At 41.1% G+C, this 27,684-nt stretch overlaps 1 protein-coding gene across 4 annotated transcripts in view; it reads left to right on the top strand.

Moving 5' to 3' along the window:
• Positions 1–27,684, top strand: part of RPS6KA5 (ribosomal protein S6 kinase A5) — a 167,370-nt gene that overhangs the window by 64,193 nt on the left and 75,493 nt on the right. For all 4 annotated transcript variants that reach the window (XM_032766512.2, XM_032766513.2, XM_075065641.1 and 1 more), the window contains 4 exons: positions 1,422–1,640; positions 13,441–13,556; positions 20,867–20,974; positions 22,218–22,301. In XM_032766512.2, coding sequence (XP_032622403.1) covers positions 1,422–1,640; positions 13,441–13,556; positions 20,867–20,974; positions 22,218–22,301 — 527 coding nt within the window. The remainder of the gene's footprint in view (positions 1–1,421; positions 1,641–13,440; positions 13,557–20,866; positions 20,975–22,217; positions 22,302–27,684) is intronic.

Here is a 27,684-nt window from a genome sequence, read left to right as displayed (position 1 = left end):
TGGTTAAGTCCGTAAATGGCTATTAGCCAGGATGGTTAAGGAATGGTGTCCTTAGCCTCTGTTCGTCAGAGGATGGAGATGGATGGCAGGAGAGAGATCACTTGATCATTGCCTGTTAGGTTCACTCCCTCTGGGGCACCTGGCATTGGCCACTGTTGGTAGCTAGATACTAGGCTACATGGACCTTTGGTCTGACCCAGTAGGGCCATTCTTATGTTCTTATGTTTATGTTCTTAAGAAGCATGAGAGGATGAGATCTAGTAGCTCTAAAATCTTGAAGGACATGGTGACCCAAAACAATCAATTCAGTTCACTAACTATAGATCACACTTCCTTTGTTTAATAAATCAGTTTTAAATGCTAAACATGTTTTGATAAATTTATTTTTATTCCCCTTATGTGTCCAGCGCATTCCAAGTAATTTTATTTAACTAATGAAAACATTTTAAAATGTTTCTGTGCATTTTTAATGAATTCCAGTTTCTGTCCAGATGTAACTTGACACAAATCACAAGCAAAAAACCCTTTATCATCTATACATGTCATTCACAGTTTTCTAACATAATGAAAAAGAGTAAAAGTTAAGAATCTATATAAATATATGTTGAGCTATATACTTTAAATGTGTATAGATACAGCATATCTGTATCTTGGTTAGCAAAAAGTACCAAATTTAGTGTAATAGATATAGTCTGTTGGAAATCAACATATTCAAATGTTGGTTGGCAATGAGAAACAACTTTTCCTTAGTAAAATAACTAAAAAACACAAATGCAAAACAAAATTAAAATCCATTTAGATGAAAATTGAAATTCAACTAAAATTGCACAAAAACATCATTGTAAATATGTTTTTCAGTAGTTAAATAAAAATAACTGTTCGAAGAAAAGGCTGACACTCTTTTACTGTAGGAAGAACAATGTATTTATTCCCTAGCCGCATTCTCTGAGAAATCTGAAACATTTTGACTGAAATGTTCAGAGATATCTAGCCTGAGACAGGCACCTGACTTGGAAAATTTCGTCCCAAATGGTTAGTTTGGCATAGTTATTAGCCAGTGAAAACAAGTGTTGTTATATGATGTGTGGGGCAACCTTCCTAGTTTGTGCTACCCCGCCCACCCATGGGAGAGAGGGTTTGACTATTCTCTCTGATATGCTTGTTTTCTGCTGGTATGATTCCATTGATTTAAAAGGAATTATGTAAGAGAAGGCAGAATCTGGCTCAAAGCATTGAAATGAAGAAATCTATTAAAGTGCTTTGCAAGAAACAGCACTGAAAACTGAGTGTGCTTTTTTAAAAACATATTTTTGTAGAACATACATATATTTGACCATATTATCAGTTTAATCTCTTGCTATTTCTCTTTGATTAATTGTGCATCTCAATTTCTCTTCTTCCTTTTTTTTTTTCTTTTTAAGCTTATGGAAAAGTATTTCTAGTGAGGAAAATAAGTGGCCATGATAATGGAAAGCTGTATGCTATGAAAGTATTGAAAAAAGCAACAATAATTCAAAAAGCCAAAACAGCAGAGCACACAAGGACGGAACGACAAGTACTGGAACATATTAGGCAATCACCATTTTTGGTCACATTGCACTATGCTTTCCAGACAGACACAAAACTTCATCTCATTTTAGGTAAGTGGTTGTCAAGATTGAAGTTGATTATTAATTTTTATTTGTTTCCCATTATTTAATATTCTGTATTCTCCCACCCCCCTTTGTTGAGTTCACTTATATGGCCTGATCCAGTATGTGACGTCTGAGCACACTTACCAGATTAAGTCCCAAAAGTGACTTAAGTAGAGGAATGCCTATCTTACCCCGGTTGGTGCATTGCAGTGGGGCTTAGTCTGCATGCACACAGGCAGAAACATGGGTGCCAAGGGAACTTTTACCACGTTCAGGCACCAAGTGAGTTTAGGTGCCTATAAGTTTTGGCCGCTGCTAAATAGGGTTTTGTGAATCTCAATGGGCCCTGATTCTGGGATTTAAGTGCCTAAAAAGGCAGTTAGGCACCTAAAGCTTTTGTGAAGCTAACACTTGTTCGTTGTGTTTCAGTGTCAGTACTCTGCTCATATATGGCTTGTTTTTGTTTGTTTTTATCAGTGAGTCCGTTGTGTCTTAATTCTATATGGCTATGAGAAACCTGAGGAGATGGATAAATAATGGAAATACATTTTCTTGAACTTTTAGGGAATTTTCACTTCTTGATTTGACCATGATTGAATTTCATCTGTTTGCTGTTCTGAAAAATTTCAAGCAAACTGTTTTTGCTTCCTTGAATATTTGGGAAGGAACTCTTATTTATGTGAATATGATATAATCATATGAATGAACATATTCACTTTGGAAATGTTCCTCGCATCCTCACTCCCAAACATGCAAAGATAGTACACCATATTTGAGTACTGTCTTTGCATATTTGGGAGTGAGAAACCAGGGAGTGTCTTTAAATCGCTGATTTTATTGTGAGCTGTGAATAAAAGAGAAAGGGAAACCAGGGAAAAGGAGGATGTTCAAATAGCAGAAAGACTGTTTGTTGAGAGACACTACACGTTCCAGCTTAACTACATGGAATAAGGTGTCTGGATGGGGTCAGACATTTTCACAATATTTAAATAGGAAAATTAGGAATCCTACGATAGAATTTAATGAACATGATTGAAGGTATAACACACACGAATTCTCTGAAGTATATTAGAAGCAGGAATCTTACATGAATTGGTGGGTCTATTGGACCACAAGAAGGGGCAAACAGAAAAGGGTGCTGTAAAGGAAACAGTTAAGGAAGATAAAGACATTGCTGAAAAGCTAAATGATTTCTTTGCATCAGTCTTCATGACATAGGATTTTGGGGAGATATCTAGCTTGGGTCAGCTCTTTTCTGATTTAAAAAAAAAGATTAAGTACTGTCAGGGACTGAGACGTCAAAAGAAAAAAAGTTGCGTTTGCCAATCAGGTCCCGATGGTGGGTACCCAAAAGTTCTGAAAGAATTAAGTGATGAGTTGCTTGCAAAAATATGGAGTCTCTCTTTTTTAAAACCAGCTATTAAACTAGAGGGATAAAGGGTAGCAAGTATTGCCTGTAGTTAAAGAAGACTTATTGGTGACCTGGAGTTACAAGCCTTTAACTCTTACTTCTGTACTGGGTAAATTGGTTGAAGTAGTAATGAAAAATAGAACACCTAACAGATCATGATACAAATAGAGTTGAACCAGCAAGGTTTCTGAAGAGGATGATGGTGCCTTGCTGATCTATTAGAAATATTTATGTGTATCAATAAAAGAGTGGCCAAAGAAAAACTCATTTGGAGGTTTTTTTTGGGTGAAATGAGTCATGAAAGTCCTTTGAAAAATTTTACTCTTAGACTCTCAGAAAGGTCTTTGTCAAAGTCCCTCACAAGGGTAGGAGAGTAAAATATTGTCGTACATCAGAAACTGTCCAAGAGAAACAAAGACTAGAAATAAATGGACAAATTTAATGATCACAGAACGGTAAGAGCAGGGTATCAGAAGGTTCAGTACTACAGTGTTTCCCAGCCATTGTGCCGTCAGGTATGAACAGATGTGCCATGGAATTTTGGAAAAGTCACTTACGAGGAGAAAAAAATTGTCATTTATTTTAATTAGTGTCATAACCAAATGCATTTTGTGCTGTTGCTCTTCGGGTGTTTGTGTATGAGACAAGCGTTACACACAGTGTGATTAAATTACCTTGCTGTTCGCATGGTATCATGTGGTAGCCATGTTTTCTTATCAACCGTTAAGTTACAGTGGTGAATTTTAAATTGAGGACTTGAAAATGGACAAATATTTGAAGAAAAGAGAGTCTGACACCTCCACATCTATTTTCAATGATGAAGCTGAACATGAACAGAAAGTCAAAGTTGTGAGCCAACACTATTGTGAGAGCTTTTGCAATTTGGATTTTTGTTTACATGTGAACCATCTTACTCTCTTCATCAATATTACGTGTGGAGCAAAAGTCTCAAACCGTGCAAGTTTGCCAAGTAAGTTAAAATGACACCTTACAAGGAAACATCTATCCCTTGCCAACAAGGGCCATTTTTCTTTTTGAGCGTTCAAAGGATCAAAATGAAAAACAAGTGCAAATGATGAAATGCTGTGTCACAGTTTCTGGTAAACTGTTGGAAGCAAGCTGCTCGGTTACTGAGCTTGTAGTGAAGGTGAAAAGCCGCATACAGTCGCAGAAACATTAGCATACCAAGAAATGGTGAAAGTAATGTTAGGGGCAAATGCAGTCAATGAAATTGCAAAAGTTCCCCTTTCAGATAATATAAGTTGCCGCATTGGTGAGATCAGCTGATGCTGAAACTGTCCTCTGAGGGGAAAAAAGGTAGATCAAGTGGAAAATTTGCGCTGTAGCTTGATGAATCAGCAGATATCAGTTGTTATGCTCAACTCTTAGCTAACATCAGGCACATTGATGGAAATAGTATAAAAGAAATTTTTATTTTTCAGACACGTGCCAGTTCACGTGCCTGGGGGGGAGCCTTGAGGAGGGAGAATTGCAATGGAAAAATTGTCTTAGTGTTTGCACAGACAGGACTGCCCCCATGACTGGCAAAGTGAAGGGGTTTGTGTAAACAAGGCTAAAGAACAAAACCCAGATGTGCTGGTGACCCACTTTTTCCTACGCTGTGAAGCTCTTATGGCCAAAACACTGCCAGAAGAATTTTCCTTAGTGTTAAATGGAGCAGTAAAGATAGTCAACTTAATAAAATCATGGTTTTTAAAATGTTGCCTTTTCCCACTGTTGTGTGAGGAAATGGAATCAGAACAGCAGAGTTTACTTTTGCACACAGAAATACACTGGCTTTTCCATGGAAAAGTTCTGTATGAGCTAAGAGAAGAGTTAAAAATGTTCTTAGCTTTGGAGGGATCAGCATACACGGACCTAATTGTTGGTCTGGCATGGTGTGTAAAACATACTTACTTGGCTGATATATTTCACCACCTCAGTGAACTGAGCAGGAAAATGCAAGGTTGAAATGAGAATCATGTCTCCTTCATGGATAAACTGCATGGGTTTAGATCTAAGTTAGCTCTCTGACGTGAAAAAGGTAGCAAGACCCAATATAAATGTTCCCTCTGGAAAATGTGACAGATCCTACTGGTAGTATTTTTGTCAATGTCATTTCTGAGCATTTAAATAGTCTGGAAGAATAACTGAGTTTATATTTTCTGTCAACCTACATAGACGATTTCGACTAGTCCTGGGATCCTTGGCTTTCCTCTGCAATGGAAAGTGCTAAGAATCTTACAATAATGACTCAAGAGAATTAAAATTAAATTTGGTGACATGTCTTTGGACTTATTCTGGTTGACAGTGGTAAACGAATATTCAATAATCTCAGACCTTGCTATCTCCATTTTGTTGCCATTTTCAACAACATACCTGTGCAAGTTACATTTCTTCAAGCCTGACTTGCATCAAAACCAAACAAAGAGAGCATCTGAGATGGGTGGAGTAAGAGCTCTGAGTTGCACTCTCAATATTTCCTGCCAGGAAGGACTCTGCATATCGAGGCAAGCTCAGATTTCTTATTAAAAGTTTGTTTTGTTATAATAATTGTAATGCAGGGCAGGAGTGCACCGCACAAATCTTTTACTGAGGTAATTGTGCTTTAGACTGGAAAAGGTTGGGAAACATTGCTGTACCAAAAATGGGTGGTATTTAATATAGTAACGATCTGGAAAAGGGGGTGATAGTAAGAATAAAATTTTCAGGTTTGTCAAGACAAGAAAAGACAGAGAAAAATCAGAGGGACCTACACAAGCTCAGAGAATGGGCAACATTATGGCAGATGAAGTTCAATGTTGGTAAGTACAATGTTATTCATATTGGAGGGAGCAGTCTGAACTACTCATGCACCTTACAGAATTCTATATTAATTTTATCAACTTGGGAAAAAGACTGGTCATCATTGCTGATAACTCAGTGAAGATCTCTGCTCAATGTACAGCAGAAGTCTAAGAAGCAAACAAAATGTTAAAATGCATAATATGAAAAAAATTACAATGGCCTTAAGTAAATCAGAGGTGAACACAGTGACCTGGAATATTGTTTTTAGTTTTGTTCACAGTATCTCAAAAAGTATATATAAAAAGCGAGAGTTCGGAGACTGGTGATAAGAATGGTTAGAGGAAAGGGGAAATCTTTCCTACACAGAGAGATTGAAAAGATTCGGATTATATTATATGTTACGTTATAGAAGAAGTGAATAAGAATGGACATGATAAAGATGCCAAAACAATAAATGGTATAGAGTAGATAGATTGAGTAGATTTATTCATATCCCATTATGATACGGAACAAGAGGACTTCCAATGAAATTGAAAGGTGGCAAATTCAAAACTATTCATGAACAATACTTTTTCACACAATCTATAGTAGTTTGTGGAATTCATTGCCAGAATATTGTGGTCTGGAGTTGAGCAACATACAAAAAGTGATTAGATACTTATATGGGTAACAAGACTATACCAATTGGTTTATAGTAAATATTTAAAAAATGGAAGGAATATAGACCCCTCGTCCTTCATGGCTTAAAAAGACAATTTTCTAATTACTGAGTGTTTTTTTAATTACCCTGTGCCTAATTCTGGTGCTGGCTGCTGCTAGCAACAGGCTTAGGTCTGTCCAAGCCCACTTGGCTTCTGCAGACAGAGAGGAAGATCAATGCCACTTGGAGAAAGATTCGCCTCCCCCCTCCCTTTCTCTTACTGTTAGGATGACCAATTACCAGGTGGTGATGGCTGGTTATCAATTCCATCTATGGAAAAGACGGTGTGTATGTTCAGGATTTGCCAGATGACTACAGAAGGCTGGTCAAAGCTATTTTGATAGGAGAAGAGAATGTTTTGAAGCATGCTCATCTTTTGTTTGATGCATTGGCCTCTTATGTCAGAGCATTGGCATCTGCAGTTGCATTAAGGAGTCAGGACTAGCCTTGTTCCTTGTCACTGGCTATGGATACTTGAATTAAAGTGGAAGATCTTCCCTTCAAAGGGGATGATCTTTTCAGCAACAAGACTGATGAACTGTTTAAAAAATAAAATTGAAAGAAACTAGCTCCATCACTAGGTCTTTATTCCTTGGTCAGAAGCAGGCGTTCTTACCCATTTTTTTCGGTAAGACAGTTTTAGCTTTGTTAGTCTACTTATTTTTCCTTAAATCAGAGATGTCAGCAACAGCATCTGCAAGCTCAGTCTTTTTTCAGAGCCAGCACAAAAAAGAGGTCTTTCAGATCCAGACCTAGGACAAAACAGCCTGCTCCCTCCTTTTGCACATAAGATCTCAGATCTGATGTGAGGATTGAGAATCATGAGCCAATAAGGGAAGATATGTCCCTTCTTTTATGAACAATTGGAGGCTTATTATGTTGGACAAGTGGGCCATAGAAATTGTTAAAAAAAAGGCTATGCCGTTCATTTTGAAAACTTACCTCCTTTCAGTTTCCTCTATTCTTCCTTTTTTCAGGTAACATACAAGGCTATTATACTTTCAGAAACACAGAAACTGCTCCTGATAGGGGCCGTGGAGGAGGTACCCAAACATCTGTAGGGTTGGAAATTTTATCCAGGGTATTTCTTGGCACAGAAAAAAGATGAGGCTTTTTGTACCATTCTAGATTTAAGAAAATCGATAAATTGTCTTCATATGTGAACCATAAGCACCCATAATTCTTCTTTGAGTGAATTGCTCGTGTGTATTCCTAATAGGTGTGCATGCTTGCCACGTGCATTGGTGCTGGAAGTTTATCCCCTAGCAGTACCCGTAGGGGAGCGCCCCTAGTGACCGCTAGAGTGGCACGTCCATGGCGAGGTATAAGGGGCGCTGCGTGCTCCCCCATCCTCAGTTCCTTCTTGCCACCAGTGTAGGTGGTTCGGCACTGCTCTGCTCCAGCTTTGCTGCAGCTCTCCTCCAGAACTCTTGTTCATTCAATGTACTAGTACCTGTAGTTAAGTAGTTCGATTAGTTTAGTTTAGTGCGCCTGGGCCAGAGCATGCCCTGTGCCCCAGGTTTTAAGTCATGTGACACTTGTAGGCTACTGATGCCAGTGAGTGAGCTGGACACGGATTGTTTATGCTGTTTGGGTGAAACCCATCTCAGCGATTGCTGCAAGATTTGAAAGTTGTTCAAGCCTCAGACCAAGAGAGAAGGAGACATTCGTCTCGAGGCCTTCCTGATGGAGTCAGTGTTGATCTCGCTCCGGCACACTGCTGAGTCAGCACTGGGTACCACGGTGTCTGTGCGCTGCGACCCTCCAGTGCCATCTACCAGTCGGCACCGCTCCCCATCCGCGGTGCACACCAAGAAGGCTAGGAAGAGGCCTTCTCCGCTGCGGCACTGGAGCAAGATTGGGGAAGAGACTAGACCCATGTTGTGCAGTCTTCGGTCCCCATTGGCCTCTAGGCCTCTGACTCAGGTTGAGTGGAATAGCCTGGCCCATTCGGAGCAGGCTTCCCCAGATGTCCAGATGCTCTCCATGCCAGAGGCCCTGCAAGCAGCCCAGGACGTTATGTCCATGCCAGTACCAGGGGCACTGCCAATGTTGGCTCCATGATCCAGAGGCAAGCCGCCGTTGGGATCTCCACAGTCGCCCCCGACTCGGTACTGGTCACGGTCTAGGGAATGTTCCTGACGCCGTTTGCTGCTCAGTGACCCTCCCGTGTGTAGTCCTCATGGGTCACTGTTGACCCCCACCAGGTTGTCCGACTGACAGAGACTCCAGGCACCGCACTGCCTCGAGGAGTGGACACAGAAGAGACTGACGCAGACGCTGTGAAAGGTCCTTGTCTCTGAGGGGCTATTGTAGCCAGTCGCGACACGAATGTTGACGCCGTTCCCGTTTGTCGTCTCGCTCCAAGACCCCACCACGGCACCATTCCTGCAGCCCTGGGTGTTGATCACCACCGTCATGGATCCACCGACCAGAGCTGATTGCGGAGCAGCTGCTACTGGCAGTACCGTTCCTCTACATCAGGATCACGGTCTTGTGGTCGGTACTGCTCCCAACACCGCTGCTTCTACTGGTGCAGGGACAGCAGCAGATTGTACATTAGCCCAGCCTCCCTTCATAGTTGTTAATCGATGGGACAGGCCAGTCACGGCGAACAGCCTGCTGCATCGGTGCCACAACAGGTGCAGTGGCATCAGGCCCCATGGCTGGCACAGTGGTACCAGTGGGTACCATGGCCAGATCCTTGGAATGGCCGTCGGCCTCCCTCTCTCAGTCTCCGAGGAAGGAGTCGGTGGGACGTGCATCTTCAGCGCCGTGCCTGGAGAATGACTAAGTGATGGATCCTCCGGTGCCAGTGGACTTGCAAAGTATTGCACCCGGCTCCTCAGCCTCCCCTGATGCGGCGATTACGGCCCTCTGTCCTGCAGGAGGACTCTAAAGCCCACCAGGAACTATTGAAAAGGGTGGCATCAAATCTCAACCTTCAGGCAGAGGAGGTGGAGGAGCCCTCAGACTCCCTCTTTAACATCCTGTCTGCCTCGGTACCGGGCAGGGCGGTCTTGTCACTCCACGAAGGAGCGGCAAAAATTTCAAATGCCTTATGGCAAACCCCGGTCTCCTTGCCCGCCATCTCAAATTGGAATGCAAGTATTTTGTGCCCGCCAAGGGACATGAATACCTATACACTCACCCTACCCCTAACTCCCTGGTGGTTGAGTCGGTCAACCACAGGGAGCGGCAGGGCCAACCATCCCTTACTCCGAAAAATAAAGACTCAGGGAGGCTGGATTCATTTGGGAGAAAAATGTATTCATCCTTGAGCTTCCAGTTACGGGTGGCAAACCTTCAGGCTCTCCTGGGCCGGTATGAGTTCAATCTGTGGGAATCTCTGTCCAAATTCGAGGACTTCCTCCAGGAGCGTGACAGAAAGGAGTTCAGAGCTTTGGTGGAGGAGGGTACAGTGGCTGTCAAGGCAACCCTGCAGGTAGCGTTGAATGTGGTGGACATGGCTGCGCGGTTCATGGCCTCCGCGGTATCCATGAGGAGGGCATTGTGGCTCCTGCTGTCAGGGCTGTCCAGTGAGGCGCAGAACTCCTTGCAGGACCTCCCGTTTGACGGCAAAGCTGTTTGCAGAACAGATGGACATAAAATTGCATGGCCTGAAAGACTCCCACACTATGCTTAAGACTCTTGGTCTCTATGTTCCGGCTCTGGCTAGACCTAAGTTTAAGCTGCAACAGGCTCCCACCCAGGCCACCTACTCTAAATACGAGCCCCCTTACAAAAAGTCGTGGGACTATAAGAAATGCCCGCAGAGGCAGTGTCGGTCTGCCCCCCAGGCTGGGTCCTCCAAGGGCAAACAGTCAGGGAAATGACAGTTTTGAAAGGACGCCTCGGGGGTGACCTACCAGTTCACATCAGGGATACACCCACAATAAAGCTTACCTTCTCCAACCGGTTGTGTGCTTTTTCCCGGAGTGTTCACAGCAGACCTCGGAACGATGGGTCCTCAGCAACATCTCCCAGGGCTACACCCTCCAGTTTACCTCTACCCTGCCAACCACCCTCCGCCCCCGTCCTTCCTGAGGCACCCCTCTCACCTGAGGAGGAGGTGGTGCGGCTCCTGGGCCTAGGAGTGGTGGAAATGGTGCCAGCGGAGTTCAAATGCAAGGGGTATCACTCCTGCTATTTCCTTATCCCGAAGGCCAAAGGGGGGCTCAGGCCCATCCTGGACCTGCAAGGCCTGAATCAGTACATGGTGAAGCTCAAGTTCTGCATGGTCTCCCTGACCTCCATCATTCCCTCCCCAGATCCTGGGGACTGGTACGCCACCCTCGATCTGCAGGACGCGTACTTCCACATCCACGTATTCAAGGGGCACAGGCGTTTCCTCCATTTCACGGTTGGACAGGAACACTACCAATTTACGGTCCTCCCATTTGGCCTGTCCACTGCCCCCAGGATATTTACAAAGTGTATGTCTGTGATGGCACCTATCTCAGGTGCCATGGGGTCCAGATTTTCCTCTGTCTGGACGACTGGCTGGTCAAGGACAGCCCCCAGTTGTAGGTGTGGCATCATGTGGCGCTCCTTCTGTCCACATGCGCCACTCTGAGCCTGTTGGTGAATGACACCATGTCCACATTAGTCCCGGTACAATGCATAGAGTTTATTGGGGCAGTTCTGGACGCCACGTCGGCCAGAGCATTCCTCCCACTGGACAAGTTCGAGACCCTGAAAGGGCTCATCGACACAGTCACAAGATTTCCAGTGACAACAGCCAGAATGTGTTTCCAGCTGTTGGGTTACATGTTGGCATTAATTTCATATGTGGTTTGCCACACCAGACTCAGGATGATAACTTCAGATGCACCACACAATGGATGAGGTGTGCATTTGGGTCATTTTACAATTCAGGGCCACTGGTCTTCTCAGGAAAAGAGCTTCCTTTTAAATGCATTGAAGTTAAGAGTCACGCGTTTGATCTTTCCTTCCTCAAGCAATGAACAATACAGCCACTATGTTATATCAACAAGCAAAGAGGTGTTGACTGTTTGCAGTTATGTGCTGAAGCAGTCATTATGGGACTTGTGCATTCGTCACGTCTGTCGAGCGGCCCTGCCTTTAGCAGGGGAGAACAATGTGCTTGCAGAATGTCTCAGCAGGGACAGTTCTTAGATGCATAAAAAGAGTACTAACCTATTATTTAAATAAATGATTTCCTAAAATGTAGTTTTAAGTTGGTTTCTTATGCTAAGAATCATATGGTCAAAGTATGTTTGCTCACCTATTTCCAGATAGGTTAAACAGTGTATCATTGAAAGTTACATGTTAATGACAGTTTGTGTGTATTCTGTTGTAAGTTCTCATTCTGCTAGAGCAGTAGCAACATCTTTTGCTTGCATTACACTAGGTCTGTCAAGCAATTAAAAAAATCGCGATTAATCGCTCAATTAAAAAATTAATCACGATTAATTGTGCGATTAATCACATTGTTAAACAATAATAGAATATCATTAATTTAAATATTTTTGGATGTTTTCTACATTTTCAAATATATTGAGTAATTAGAATACAGAATACAAAGTGTACAGTGCTCACTTTATATTTTTATTACAAATATTTGCACTGTAAAAAACCAAAAGAAACAGTATTTTCAATTCACCTAATACAAGAAGTGTAGTGTAATCTCTTTATCATGAAAGTTAAACTTACAAATGTACAATTATGTACAAAAAATAACTGCATTCAAACATAAAACACTGTAAAACTTTAGAGTCTAAAAGTCCACTCAGTCCTATTTCTTGATCAGACAGTTGCTCAGGCAAACAAGTTTGTTTACACTTGCAGGAGATAAATGCTGCCTGCTTCTTGTTCGCAGTGGCACCTGAAAGTGAGAGAGTTGTTCTCATGGCATTGTTGTAGGTGGCGTGGCAAGATATTTACGTACCAGATGCACTAAAGATTCATATATCCCTTCATGCTTCAACCACTATTCCAGAGGACGTGTCCATGCTGATGATGGGTTCTGCTCAATAACAATCCAAAGCCGTGCAGACCAACTCATGTTCATTTTCATCATCTCAGTCAGATGCCACCAGCAGATTTTCTTTTTTTGGTGGTTCGGGTTCTGTAGTGTTTGATCCAGTAGCATTCTCAGAGCACACCTAAACCCATGAGGAGCATGAGGAGGTGATGGTTCCTCAGGGAGCCTTACACCTCTGGAGAACTCTGCTACTACACCCTTCCCTTCCCTTCCCTTTCCAGTTTTGGAACACTTCCTGCCCAAAATACCATCTTCCATGCCTGGGCAGTGCAAAAAGGAGGGGAGGGGTGATGACACATGAGGTAACAGTTCCTTTGATACTTCCTGCCAGCAGAGAGTTCTCCTGCATAGGGGGAATACTTCACTGGCTGTTTCCAGACTCTTTAAGCCCACTTTGTGCTGCATAATTTTGCACTGCTTAATGTTGTTCAAAGTTAACTGAAGATTCTGCTTCCTTGATGTTCATCTGTCTTTTATAAGTGTGCACAAATGTGATGTTTGTAGGTCTTATATTCCTTTTCTAAGCACCTTGGTAAATAAATGAAAGACTGACTCTTTAAAAAGAAATTTCTTTGCAATTTGTCTTTCATACTTTTGAGATAAATAGGTTTTTGCTGTTACTGAGCTGCTGTGTGAAAAGTCTGTCTAAGGGAAACTTTAATTTTGGGCCTTGGATTTGAAACTTTATAAAGATTCTCATATTCCTTCCTCAAGGGATTTCACGTGCTGTGTGTATATATATGTATAAAAAGCTGTATACATATATGTAAAATATTATGAAAATACAATAAAAGCATCTAGTTCAGAACATTTTTTTTCAAGAAATGGTAATGTGTCAAAAAATTTTAAAAAAGCTTTCAAAAGAAAGTGAAATTACTAGATTTTCTGTTTTAATTTATAGATTATATAAATGGAGGAGAACTTTTTACTCACCTTTCTCAAAGAGAGAGATTTATGGAAAATGAGGTGCGGATATACATTGGAGAAATTGTACTGGCTCTTGAACACCTGCACAAGGTAAGACAGTTTTTTCCATCAATGTTTTCTTGTGAGTTACATCTTCATGATTATATACAAAATAAAAAGGACTTAATTTTTTTTCTTTAGAAATATAGCTTATGATTATATACACCAATTTTAAATATTTATTGAATTATAAATAGATGTCCCTTTATTAGGTATTCATCTGTAGTATCTGTGCACAGATTAAGACTAGAGTCTACACTTTGCCTCTGTAATCAGTATTTGTTATTTTGCCAATTGGTTGTTACTTTCTGAATATCTCCATTTCCAAAAGTATCTTCTTTTCACACATGAAATGTCATTGTGACTCTTATTTTCTTTCAGCATAAAGAACAGAGATGTCTGCAGTCAGTTTTTATAACTGTGTCCTCTCATTAAAATTACACGTTAAAATTTCCAAAGTTGAGGCGTAAAATTAGACACCTAATTTCCTATTTAGGCACCTAAGAGAGGCATAATTTACAAAGATGTCCCATTGAATTTACTGGGATTTGAGAGTCATAGACTTTACGGCCAGAAGAGACCGCCAGATTGTTTAATCACAGGACACCAACACTACCCAGCACCCTCGCACTAAATCCAACAACTGAAATTAGACTAAAGTATTATAACCCACAGAAGACTAGACTGTTATGTGCCACAGGCAGAGAATAGAATGGAGAAAGGTGCACCAGTGCTTGAGGGCTCTGGAATGTCAGAGAAATGGTTAAGCAAGATATATTCAGATCATCCTGGCAAATAACCTGCACCCACATCCTGAAGAGGAAGGTGGGGGGGAAAAAAACCAAGATCACTGTCCATATGATCTGGGGGGAGAGTTCTTCCTCAACCTATATGTGGCAATCAGTGAGACTCTGAACATAAGAGCAAGAACCAGCCAGCCACACACCTGAGAGAGAGAATGTTTGGTGTCACCACAGAGCCCTGTACCTCCCTAGCTAATGTTCCATCTTCAGCTGTGTCCATCCTGATATTTCAGAGGAAGGAGATGATAAAACAACAACCAAAAACCATTGTGGGGGAGGGAGATGCCTTCCTGATCTCTCCAGGTGTCTGGCTGAAACTCTGAAGCATAAGCTTTTAAGAACATATGGCATAAACCAGAAGAGAGACCCAGGGCTGCTGAGCCCTGCCTCCTACCCATCGTAAGCTACCCCCTCATACAATCACACCCATAAATTTGTTTAGTTGTCTTAAAGTTAATTTGAGTTGTTCACCCCTATGACTCCTATTGGTAAGCTATTCCAGAAACTCGCCCCTCTGATGGTTGGAAACCTTCTAATTTCCCATCCTGAATTTGTTCATGACCAGTTTATATCCATTTGCTCTTGTGCCAACATTGTCCTTGAGCTTAAATAGTTTTTCACCCTCCCTTGTATTTACCATCGAATGTATTTATAAAGAGCTGTCATATCCCCTCTCAGCCTTCTTTTCGATAAACTAAATAAGCCAAACTCTTCAATCTTCTATCAAAAGATAGGAGTACGTGTGGCACCTTAGAGACTAACAAATTTGTTTGTCTCTAAGGTGCCACAAGTACTCCTGTTCTTTTTGTGGATACAGACTAACATGGCTACTACTCTGAAACCTATCAAAAGATAGGCCCTCCATTCCTCAGGTCATCCTAGCAGCTCTTCTCTGCACCTGTTTTGGTTTAAATTAATCTTTCTTGAACACGGGTGACCAGAACTGTACACAGTATTCCAAATGAGGTTTTAACAGTACCTTGTATGATGGCATTAATTCTTCTCTATCTCTACTAGAAATGCCTTGCGTGAAACATACTAAGATCGTTTTTGCCTTTTTCACAGCTGCATTTCACAGCTGAATTATGAAGTGGCTCATAGTTATATTGTGACTGACACTTGTAGTTAGGTCTCTCTTATTTGTCACTTCAAGCTGATGAGGTGCCAGCAAAAATTCTTATTAGATCCTAAGCACAACAATTTTGCACTTTCTACTATTGAGTTTTATCCCATTTTTGCCACTCCAGTCTTCAAGAACATCCAGATCCCCGTGTATAATATTCCTGTTCTCCTCTGTATTGACAATGCCTCCCAACTTTGTATCATCAGCAAATTTCATTAGCACACTTCTACTTTTTGTGGCAAGGTGATGAGTGAGATTGGTCTCAAAACTGATATTTGAGGAATTCCACAAGTAACCTCCTTTCAGTCTGGTAATTCATCTTTCATCTGTTGCTTTCTCCCCTTTAGCCTGTTCCTTATCCACCTTACAATTCTTGTACTTATCCCCATTTTCCCAAATTTAACTAATAATTTCCCAAGTGATACCACATTAAATGAGGTGTTGAAGTCCAGGTATATTAGATCTACTGCATTTCCATTATCTAAAAAAATCAGTTATTTTTCTCAAAGTAGTAAATTGGGTTAGTTTGGCATGATCTATGTTTGGTAAACCTGTGAGGCATTATATTCCCTTTACCATTTATTTCTGTTAATTTAATTATTCTTTTCTTTACAATTTGTTTTAAAGCCTGACATACTCCTAAGGTTAATTTAACAGGTCTGTAATTGTCCAAATCACTTTTAAAAGAAATATAAGTATGACACTAACTATTCGCCAGTCAATATGGTACTCCGAATAGATAGATTTTATGAAAAATCTTTGCTACTAGATTAGCAATCTCATGTGCCAGTTTCTTTGTGTTCTGGGATGGAAATTATCCAGTTCCTTCTATTTGAGTGCATTAAGCTCTTCAAGGTTTTCCCCCCCTCCCCATCTCAGATGTGGTAATTTCCAGTTCTAGACCCTGATTTCCATCAGCCTTACTGCCTCCATGCACATGTTTCATATGATCATCCTTATTGAAAACCAAGGCAAAATATTCATTGTGGGGACTCAGCACTCCTAAAAATCAGGCCACTTTCATTTAGATTCTAAATATAAATTGAGGAGCCTCTGAATGAGCTTCCCCGTCAGCTCCTGGAAACCATGGCTGTTAAGCCCTCTTTGTGAACTACGCATCATGCTTAATTTCAGCAAGTACCTCAACCAGGTGTCTTTATTGCTGTTTATGCTGCAAATACATCACAACATATAGCCACAGTGATGTAGAACCCCTTTCCTGCTCTTTGGCCCTAGCCTTTTATATGGCTGGCTTTCTTCTGAGAGCTATTAAGCTGGTGAGCTAATTACCTTCATAAGGCTCCCTACAAGTGCAAATTGAATTTTCTTCTCTTCCCACTCAAACTACCTAAGTCCTTCCTACTCTTAACTACACCTGGTGACCTGGGTGTTCTAAGTGACCAGTTAGCTTATAGCTACTAAAAGTGCCCTGTCACAGAGCCTAGCTATAGAGAGCCAAGTTTGAAAATTTTGATATTAGTGAACAATATATATGTTCATGGTCTTCAGTAAAACAGACCACCTGCTCTTCCCAGCAGAGAGGTTATAATGAAAATGTTTGCACTTTCAGCTCCTTATTTTGGCTATGTGATAGAGAAGAGACTAAGACTGTAGTTTTTTTGTACATGTAGAGTTTAGAGTCAGAGAGCTTGAGGCCAGAAGGGACTACGAGATCTAGTCTGCCCTCCTGTACATCACAGTCTATCACCACCCAACAACCGAAATTAGATCACAGTGTTACAACCTAGAGAAGACTAGACTATTATGTGCCACAGGCAGAGGCTAGGAGAGACTGAGGTGCACCAGTGTTTTAGGCCCCTGCAGTGGTTTGTAAGTGATTAAGCAAGCAAGTGACACACTGAGACTGGCAGTGATCTTGGGGGTTTTTCGACTTCCTTTGCAATCTGACCTGGTGGAAGATTCCTTCCCAGCCCCACGTACGGCAATCAGTTAGACCCTGAACATTTGAACAAGAATCCGCCAGCCTAAGTACTGGAGAGAGAGAATGGTCAGTGCCTCCTTGGGGCCCTGTCCTGTCCTGCTTAATGTCCCATCTCCAGTCATGGTCATCCCTGATACTTCAGAAAAAGATTAAAAAAAACAGAAAACCCAAACCTCCAAGAATACATTGGGGGAGAGGGGAAATCCCTTCCTGATCCCTACAGGTGTCCTGCTGAAACTCTGAAGCATGAGCTTTAGGAACGTACGACATAGTAATACTAGTAGCGCGGTCTCTGATGAATTGTTATTTTAATGATGCAAAGAGAGTGGAAATTTTATGTGAGCAAAATTGCCATGCAGCCTTTCGTAACATAACTGGCTCCTGCATTGTGTTTATGGACTCTTACATAATCTGCAGAGACCAGCCAGGAACCTATATTCTTATTGTCTTATGAATATAGGTGCTGGTGGTTCCATTATTAAGGTTGAATTTAGTTTTGCACTTAAGTAGGGATTCAGCCACTTTCTTATATTTGAAGAATACAGTTTATACTCCCCTAAATTACAACACTTCTTAGTTTCTGATAATCTACAAGTAAGTAATTTAATTTAGTTTACGAGTTAAATTTAAAATGGGTCCTTTAAGAATCTTAGCTTTGGTTTTTTTAGGGGTCCTGAATAGTCTTAATCATGGAGTAACATACTCTTGAAACCTCCCATATAGTTAAAATATTGAAATTTCATGCATTGCCTACTGTCAGAGAAAAACAGAGTTCTCACTCTCAGGTTGGGTGCAGCAAGTCAGATACTTCATTATCTCTAACTGTTGCATCGAAGGAGAGAGTAAAACAGGTCTCTCACAGGTAAACAATTACAGCAAGCATTTATACCTTTTGTTACATAAAATAATGGGTGACAGCTGCATTTTGTTTATACATATGTCATCCTGATATCTTATTTTCCTCTGCAATTTAGACTATAGTCTACATTCCATACTTACCTAACACAAGGTTGCAACAACTTCTCACACTGTTCTTTCCCACTTGCCTCACACAATCCTACAAATCTCGTGTTATTAGGATTGTAGCTAGCCTGACGGTTGCTCACATAAGGAGACTGCGTGGATTTGAAATCCCCTTCAAATCCCTGTCAGTTCTTTCTCTACTTCCACACTACATTTGAAGAATTTTATGTAGTAGTAAGTCATTTCTTGTTTGTTTGTTTTTTTCATAACTGAAAGATTTTTCTTCAGCAGATGCTGAAAAACAGTATTCTTCTACAGAGAATTCCATGAAGATCTGTGTCACAGTTACCTTCTTAACTGCACCTGGAACCCCTTTCTAGTCTCTCCAAGTGCGCAGCCCTCTCAGATGAGAGGCTTCCTGCCTACACCTCTACCTGGGGGGAATCTTACACTTCTCTGACTTGTAGACCAGGGACCTGGTCTATATCCCTTGCATACTTCCCTTGTTCACTTAACAGGCCCAATTTACTGAGCCCTGCAGGTCTTTCCTTCAGGGCTTTGATGAGCAGTTACCAAACAGTGATCTTATCAAAAACAATGTGTTGCTTATCTTTAACAGTAGGAACACTGCTCTGCATAAGAGAGAGAAAGAATTTGAGGCCACTAAACAGTCCAAATGCCTGTCTAGACTACTATTCCCCTGATAGTAGCCAGATAGGGCAACATAGACTTTCCCACAGAATCTGTCTCTGTTTTGGACTGCTCTGTGTAAGCATCCCCAACAACCCGCACCTCTTTCTCAGTAGAGAGTCGCTTTAACTGTTCAATGTCCTTTTGCTCTTTAGGTTCCAGCCTTGGCAGAACAGTAATGTAACTCTTGGCTGGAGCCTGTAAGTGGAATATTTACAGTTAATTGCTCGGCCTTCTTGTGCTTTCGTAGCTTATTTGCACTCATTGTCTAGTGTTCCTGACTATTTTTTGAACAGCCTGGTATTAAAATGAACTAACCTATGTGTTCAGTTCCCATTAACCCAATATAGCTACTAAGTACCTATTTAATTAAACAATCAGACAATCATATAAAGCATACAGTTTTCATGGATTAATACAAATTAGCCCTGTGTCCTTCTCAATCCATCCTCTTTCAAAATGGGGGTTGCCATCTCTTACTCTTCTCAATGGCTGTGAAGCTGCGGGTTGCTATCAGAAAGATGGTCTTTTTCAAATGTTTACTGCTTGCCATTGTTTCCATTGAGGGTGAAGCCAAGATGCCCTCAGGGAGGATGGTGGCTACCAACTCACAGAGCCACCATTCTTCTTGATGGCAGTTTGATTTCATGCTCGTTGGGGACAATCGGAAGTAATGGCCATTTTGAAACAAGGGATCTTTACTAATGGTAACTTGTAGCTTCACACCCATTGAGAACAGTAAGAGATGGCAGCCATTTTGAGATGGAAGGTCTTCATGGAATTCTTTGTAAAAGAACATTAATTTTCAGCCTTCACTGAAGAAAAAATAAATAGCACTATTAATCCTAAACACTTACTTTCAAAATCTCTTCTTTGCACTGGATCACTTAACTTTTGTGAACTTTTCACAAGGGGGAAATACTGGGGTGCTGTGCAAGGGAATTTGTGGCATAGGATAGACAAAGGAAACTGGTGTGTGTAAGTAAAAGCAGGGGAATGTGGAGGTTAGGAGATGGTGGGGCGTGGGAGCTGGCCAATACACTCTGGATGCTTTGTGTTGCTCCTCAATGGATGAAGCACCCAGAGCATATTGGTCAATCTAAAAACCAAAATCATTAGATTGCATGGTAATGTTTTCTCTACCTTTCTTGTTAGTGACCATGTACAAAAATTTTAATTGCAAAAATAAAAAAGGAAATTCCCAGGCTAAAAACTTAAACTGAAGCGAAGAGTGCATGGCAGTAATTTTAACGGTAAAAACAAAAAGAATGCTGTAATGATCCCTAAAATAACTATTACAAACCAAGGAAATTCAGAGCTAAATTTTAAATTTAAAAGAAATCTAGAAGTGTTAAGCTATGGTAATGCACAGTTAAGCATCCAAATAATCATTACTCTGCCCTGTAATGATACCATGAACAAAACAAATAAATAAAATCTCTCTTAAAAATCAGTTTATTATAATCTGGGACTGCAACCCCTATTATGGATTTATCATATTTGCATGTTATAATGTCACTACAGGGTCGAGTTTAGGTTTGAGTTCCATAACTCTGTATTTCCATACCTTAACATATTTGGATTTGTCTTAAATTTGACCATAACTCTGAATCTTACTGGGTTTGTGGTGATTATTTTTAGTATAATTAAAACATTTTTGTAACATATTTTACCCTTAAATTACTGATAAATTTAGTGAAGGTTGAGAGAATTTAACATAGTTTTGTATCTGGGATTTTTAATCACTTTTGCTAGATTCAGATTTAGGAAACATTTTTTTAACATATCTGTTAGTATTTCCAAATCAATGTTATATTACTGTTTTTATGTTTATTTGCAGTTGGGGATTATATATCGAGATATAAAACTTGAGAATATTCTACTTGATTCTAATGGCCACGTTGTGCTGACAGACTTTGGTCTGAGTAAGGAGTTTCTTACAGATGAAGTGAGTATTTGAATATTCAGTGATTGTGGACACCATCCAGAAAGAATTTGGTTAGAAGAAAGTAATTGTTTTCTATCCTATTGCTTTATTAAGGGGAACAGCTGAAACAATCTTAAACAAATAACATTCCCAAAAAATTAGGCTTATATTTAACTATATTAAAATCAGAAATTTATCAGAAGCGAGACAGAATATACATTTTTAAATAAAATATAGTTTAATAATTTGGCATTATACTGGTTAATTTACATCTCATGGAAGCACTGAACAAGAGTTTTTTTTTTTTAAATTTATTTCAGAAGTTTCCTTTTTCTCGGCTCTCTGAGCTAAGAGGTGAAAACATTATCTAAAAGTTGTATCTGTTCTTGATTTCCTTATATAGCACCTGTCTTGAACTCCAAATCTGAATCTACAAATGTAAACTTGACTTGTGACATATCTGCTTATTTAAACATACTTCTTTGAAGGACCTATCATAATCTTTCCAACAAATGCTAGAACCTTGAAGGATAAGGGGTGAACGGTGGTACTCGGCCTAATCACATGTGCTTCCATAATTGTCAAGACACAGCATTACCTTGTTGCCCACAAAAGTAAATGGCTATTGACAAAGAATGGTACGGTGACCTGTGAAAACAGGTCAGATTGAACACACCCAAAACAAATACCTTGTGTGTAGTATAAAATGAAAACAATTTGCTCCCAAGAAGAGAGGGGGGTTGTTTTTTGCACACTGTGTATTATGGAAAGAGATTTTTTTTAATAAAGGTCGATATAGCTCCATGAATATGGGAGCCAGAGGGTGTGATATAACATCAAGTTTAGCCAAATTGCAAAGACCTTTATAAAAATATATCGTATTTACCTACACATTTTATCATGTTATTTAGAGCATTAGTAATGCACCTGGCAGAGATCATATAAATCGTATATTGAAGAATGTCCTGTAGCATCTAATTGATCATGCTCTATTTTAAGTCTAGATGACATTTTTGTTTTAAATACCAAAGATTGTTTCATGTGGTTATGTTAAATCTGCCCCACAAATTCATAATATTGTAGTTCTTGCCTGGGAGGTAGTGAATAGTCTCAAGGGTTCTGGGTTAATTCTCTGTATGATGGAAGGTGATTTGTCTATGCAGTTCTGAACTGTTTGGATGATAACTGTGGGTCACCAGCTGTTAGTTATATATAGCCCTTATTCACTGTAATCATTTAATACCAATATATGTGTCTTTTTTAGAATGAGAGAGCATATTCCTTTTGTGGAACTATAGAATACATGGCTCCAGATATTGTCAGAGGAGGAGACACCGGACATGACAAGGTGTGTTTCATCTCAACTTTCTTTTGTCACTGCCTGTTTACATTCCTGATTAAAATGAATCCTACTCTGTAGTTTTTTATGTGATTATTTGCCTGCCCTCCAAAACTTCCTCACCCCATTTCACAACTCAAGCTTTCCCAACTAAGGCCCAGGAAGAAGTGAGAATCAGACATGTTGAAAATCTCTGGGTGAAGATAAAAGGAGGAAAAGGTGAGGAGGTGGTAGGATGTCTACTGTATACCACCAAATGAGGAGTAGATGACGACATTTTTAGAACAAACAACAGAAGCAGCCAAAACACGAACCATGGTGGAGGACTTTAACTTCCCAAATACTTGTTGGAAAAATAATTCAGGAAAACAGACTGTCAACAAGTTTTTGGAATGTATTTGGGACAACTTTTTATTTCAAAAGGTGGAGGAGGTAACAAGAGGAGCAGATATTTTAGATTTGATTCTGATCAATAGAGAGGAAGTAGTTGTTGTGAATCTGAAAGCAAAAGGCAACTTCAGTGAAGATCACAAAATGATAGAATTTATTATTCTAAGGAAAAGGAATGAGACCAGCAGAATAAGGACAATGGACTTCACAAAAGCAGACTTCGACAAACTTAAAGAACTGTTATGTATGATACATTTGAAAAGAGAGTGTAAGGCAAATGGAAGTAGTACAGGAGAGCTAGCAGTTTCTCCGAGACAATATTAAAAGCAAAACAGCAAACTATATCCTGAGGCAGAAGAAAAATGGGAAGACTAATAAGAGGCCAATAACGTGAAACTCAAAAAGGAATTGTACAAAATGGAAACAAGGACAACCTTGCTAAGGATGAGTGTGAAAGAATAGCACAAACAAGCAGGAACAAAATCAGAAAGACTAAGGCCTGATCTACACAGGGGTGGGGAAAGAATTAATCTAAGTTACTCAACTTCAACTATGTGAATAGCATAGCTGAAGTTGGCGTACTTAGATCTACTTACCGTGGTGTCTTTACTGCAGTAAGTTGACGGCTGATGCTCTCCCATCAACTCCATCTAGACTAGACACGATAAATCGAACCCCGCTGGATCAGTCACTGTCTGTTGATCCAGCGCATAATGTAGATAAGCCCTAAGGCACCAAATGAGGTATACCTAACGAAAGACAAAAGACAGTAAGATGAGGTTCTATAAATACATGGGGGCAAGAGAAAGATAAAGGAAAGTGTAGGTCCATTACTTACTAGGGAAGAAAAGCTTATAACAGATGACACAAAGAAGACACGTGTTTAATGCCTATTTTGCTTCAGTTTCACTAAAACAATTATTTCACTGGAAGCTTCACCCAATATTAACAACAAGGAGGAAGGAACACAGGACAGAATAGGGAATTAACAGATTAAAGAATATTGAGGTAAATTAAATATTGTATTCAAGTTGACAGGGCCTGATGAAATTCATCCTAGAGTACTTAAGGAGCTAGCTAAAGCAATCGTTTTCAAGAACTCATGGAGGATGGGGAAGGTCCCAAAGGATTAGAGAAGGGTGAACATGATACCTCTCTTCAAAAAGGGGAACAAAGAGGACCCGGGAAATTATAGACTAATCAGCCTAACTTAATAATAATAGGCAACATGGATTTTGCAAGAATAAATCATGCCAAACCAATTAATTTCCTTCTTTGACAGGGTAGCTGGCCTAGTGGATAGTGAGGAAGCAGTAGACTTTAATAAGGTTTTTGACACAGTCCCACATGACATTCTCATAAGCAAACTAGGAAAATGTAGTCTACCATAAGGTGGTTGCAGGACTGATTTGAAAAAGTGTACTCAGAGTAGTTCTCACTGGTGATTCTTTGAGTGAAAGTCCCTATGTATATTCCACAGGTGGGTTTGCATTGGCTGCATGTGCCCAAGTCCAGAAATTCTTCAAAGGAGTGACCATTGACCTGCACATGTGTTATAGATCCCCTCATGCTTCAGACCCAGAGTGTAAAAGGCGGCGTGGGTCAACACCAATCTAGTTACTTCTTACCACCATATGACCTGAGTTGGAATAGTGTCCTGTTTCATTCTGTGTATAAACTATAACACGCAATATTTGTGAATAGTTTTTCTATATTTGTTTAAGAAGTTTGTTGTTATAGTATAGAATCATTTCTCAATCCACTCTCTGGTCTAAGACTATGCCCAGAGTCCCAAGCTTCAAGAATTGTCTTGTGTACTTCTTCTACATCAGTGACAAGTATCAATGGTGCTTCTACTGTGTGGGTGAAGCACATATCTCTGCACAGAGCAGTATCTGTAGATCCTTTTCCACCTAGAACTCGAGAGGCCCAGGAGCTCCAACTTAGCCTCTTCTATCAGGAACTTTGTGTGAGGTCATGCTCTGATCTGGGCCTGGGAGACCCCCTTGTACATTGGCCTCCACAAACCAGCAGTGCCTCTCCAAAATACGCCTTAGAGCAGTGTCATCAACCCCAAAGCCAAAGGACTCTTTTTCCAGGCTGCCTCTTGAGAGTAGAGAGCACTCTCAGGGTGCAGGGACAGAGGATGGTCCATAAGAAATGCATTCTGTTCCTGAGCTGGTCCAGTTTGGGTGACACACTATGTTTGGAACCATGGAACCGGCTCGACTAAGACCCCTAGGAGGAGGGCAAGGCATGCAAAAAGAAGGATCAGTCAGTTCCGACTGTGACTGTGGTACCAAAATGGTAGAACAGATGCTCACCAGTTCCATATTCGTGTGTGAGTCTGGACTCATTGTTGGTATCACCTTGTTCATCTAAAGACTGTTCAGCTGCAACAGATGAGCCAAGTTCTTCAGGCATATCTGCTGAAACTCCTTGGGCAGTACAGACTTATATAACACCAGAGGATATTTTCCTCCCCTACCTACAGTCTCCACTCCTTTCTGGCCCTGATCTTGTGAGGGAAGTCCTGGTTCTGGAGGAAGAATCTTTACTAATGTTTCAGAATTCAGCAGTTCCATCTTCAGCCATCGGGCAGGAGTGTTCCAGTACCCATGGCATTGCTGCTACCAACAGAACAGTCCTCAGAATTGGAAGAGGAGATAGCTGCATCAGTATTTCCACAGAAGGACAGGAGACCCAATAGACAGTTGAGAGGCTATACCACGGGTCGGCAGCCTTTGAGAAGTGGTGTGCCGAGTCTTCATTTATTCATTCTAATTTAAGGTTTTGCATGCCAGTAATACATTTTAATGTTTTTAGAAGGTCTCTTTCTATAAGTATGTAATAATATATAACTAAACTATTGTTGTATGTAAAGTAAATAAAGTTTTTAAAATGTTTAAGAAGCTTCATTTAAAATTAAATTAAAATGCAGAACCCCCCAGACTGGTGGCCAGGACCTGGGCAGCATGAGTGCCACTGAAAATCAGCTCGTGTGCTGCCTTTGTCACGCGTGTCATAGGTTGCCTACCCCTGGGCTATACTTATCATCCCTCCTGATATGACCCCCTTCGCTCCCAGCACCACTGGTACCAATTCCTTGGGAAGCCATTGCGACTGATGGATTCCTCTTTCTGGCCTTATTGGAGACCACAGGATTCCTATGGCAGGAGTCTGGACCCCTCTCATGAGTTGTACCATTTCTCCCCGTCTTGCTGGCCGATTCCATTGGTGTATGAGGAGGAGGAGCCAGAACCAGTTCTGCCGATTTTGATATGAGCTTTGTGATAGAACACTGAGCAACAACAGTTGAGCCAGCACTCTGGTCACTGCAGCTTCAGTTAAGCACTGCAGAACAGACCTTATTAAGAACTGTGTCTATCTGATGGGTGGAGATGAACTGGACGGCTAATTAAGCTATTAGGCGGAGGATATAAAAAGGCACAGGGTGGAAGTGGTGGGGAAGAGCATACAGGAGCTGAGGGCTCCCTAAAACTGTAGGAGTTAAGACTGTATAGTGTACAAGGGTGGTGGGAACCAACATTGTAAATAAGCTGCACTGGCTGTTTTACTAGCATAAAGGTCTCTGTGCTGTTTTTTGACTTGAGCAGAGGCCCTGCCACGGGCTGCTGTTTCATCATCTCTGGACAATGCTGTCACTTAGTCATTGCCTTGTCCACCAGATGACAGTCAGTACTAGGAGCTGTTACATAGAGTTGCAAATGATCTACAGATCCCAGTAAATTAGTTCAGGATCCCCAGCAGTAGTGCCCCGACATTTTGCAGCCAAAGGGACTGAGTAAGGTGACCTTTCCAATTAACGAGGCTATACCAGAGCCAGCCAGAGTGGTATGGCACACACCAGCATCTTGTGTCCCTACACCAAAAAAGGCTGAGCAAGAGACTGGGGGGGAACTCAGTGGTTTGAGCATTGGCCTGCTAAACCCAGGGTTGTGAGTTCAATCCTTGAGGGGGGCATCTAAGGATCTGGGGCAAAAATCAGTACTTGGTCCTGCTAGTGAAGGCAGGGGACTGGACTCAGTGACCTTTCAAGGTTCCTTCCAGTTCTAGGAGATACGTATATCTCCAATAAAATAAAATAAAAATGTGATTTTTGTTTCTCCCAAAGAAACTGACTTTTTGTTTTCTCATCCTGCCCCCAACTCATTGATGGTACAGGCAACTCTGGAACGAGTTAAGTCACATTACCAGAAATCCATCCTGGCAGTCAGAGACTGGACTTCCTGGGAAGGAAGGTGTTCTCCACAGATCTGCAATTTCATATGGCTAACTACCAAGCATTGTTAGTGAAATATGATTTTAACAGCTATGCCAGGCTTGCAGACTTTAAAGATAAACTTCCCATAGAGGACAGAACCCAGTTCCAGTCCCTTCTAGGTGAAGTGAAGTTATAGCAAAGCCCTCCAGGCTGCAGTAGCTACCGCAGACATGATGTTCAGGACTTTGGCCATGGAGCTTGCTATGGTGAAGGACTTGTGGCTACAGTTGTCAGGGTTTCTTAGGGAGGTCCAGAACACCTTGCAGGACCTTCCCTTCAGTGAGTCCAGCTTTTTTAATGAAGATACATCTAAATCCTTGTACTCAGTAAAGGACTCAAGATCTACTCTGAGGTCCCTGGGGATTTACACTTCGGTCCCCAGGAGGAAACGCCATAGACATTCCTTTAGAGCAAAACCTTCTCTGCATGCTCTGTATTACCAGTGTCTACCTGAGTCTGCCAGAGGACTCAGAGGTTCAATTTCTCACCTCCCTCTGCTGCCACAGCTTCCACTCACTGTCAACCACAGGCCAAGGGCCACTTTTGACATACAGCTCGAGACCTGCATGCCACATAGAGGCCACCCTCTTCTCCTGTCACCTTTGGTAGTTGTCTCATTCTGTTTGCCTACAGCTGGAACAAGATCGCCATAGACAGTTGGGTCCTGGAGATTATCAGGGCTATTCCATCAAGTTTCTCTCCTTCCCTCATCACAAA

This window comes from Chelonoidis abingdonii, chromosome 4 (assembly GCF_003597395.2).
Source record: "Chelonoidis abingdonii isolate Lonesome George chromosome 4, CheloAbing_2.0, whole genome shotgun sequence".
Classification (NCBI taxonomy): domain Eukaryota; kingdom Metazoa; phylum Chordata; order Testudines; family Testudinidae; genus Chelonoidis; species Chelonoidis abingdonii.
The sequence above is the reverse complement of the archived record's forward strand: the minus strand, read 5'-3'. Positions and strand labels throughout refer to the sequence as shown.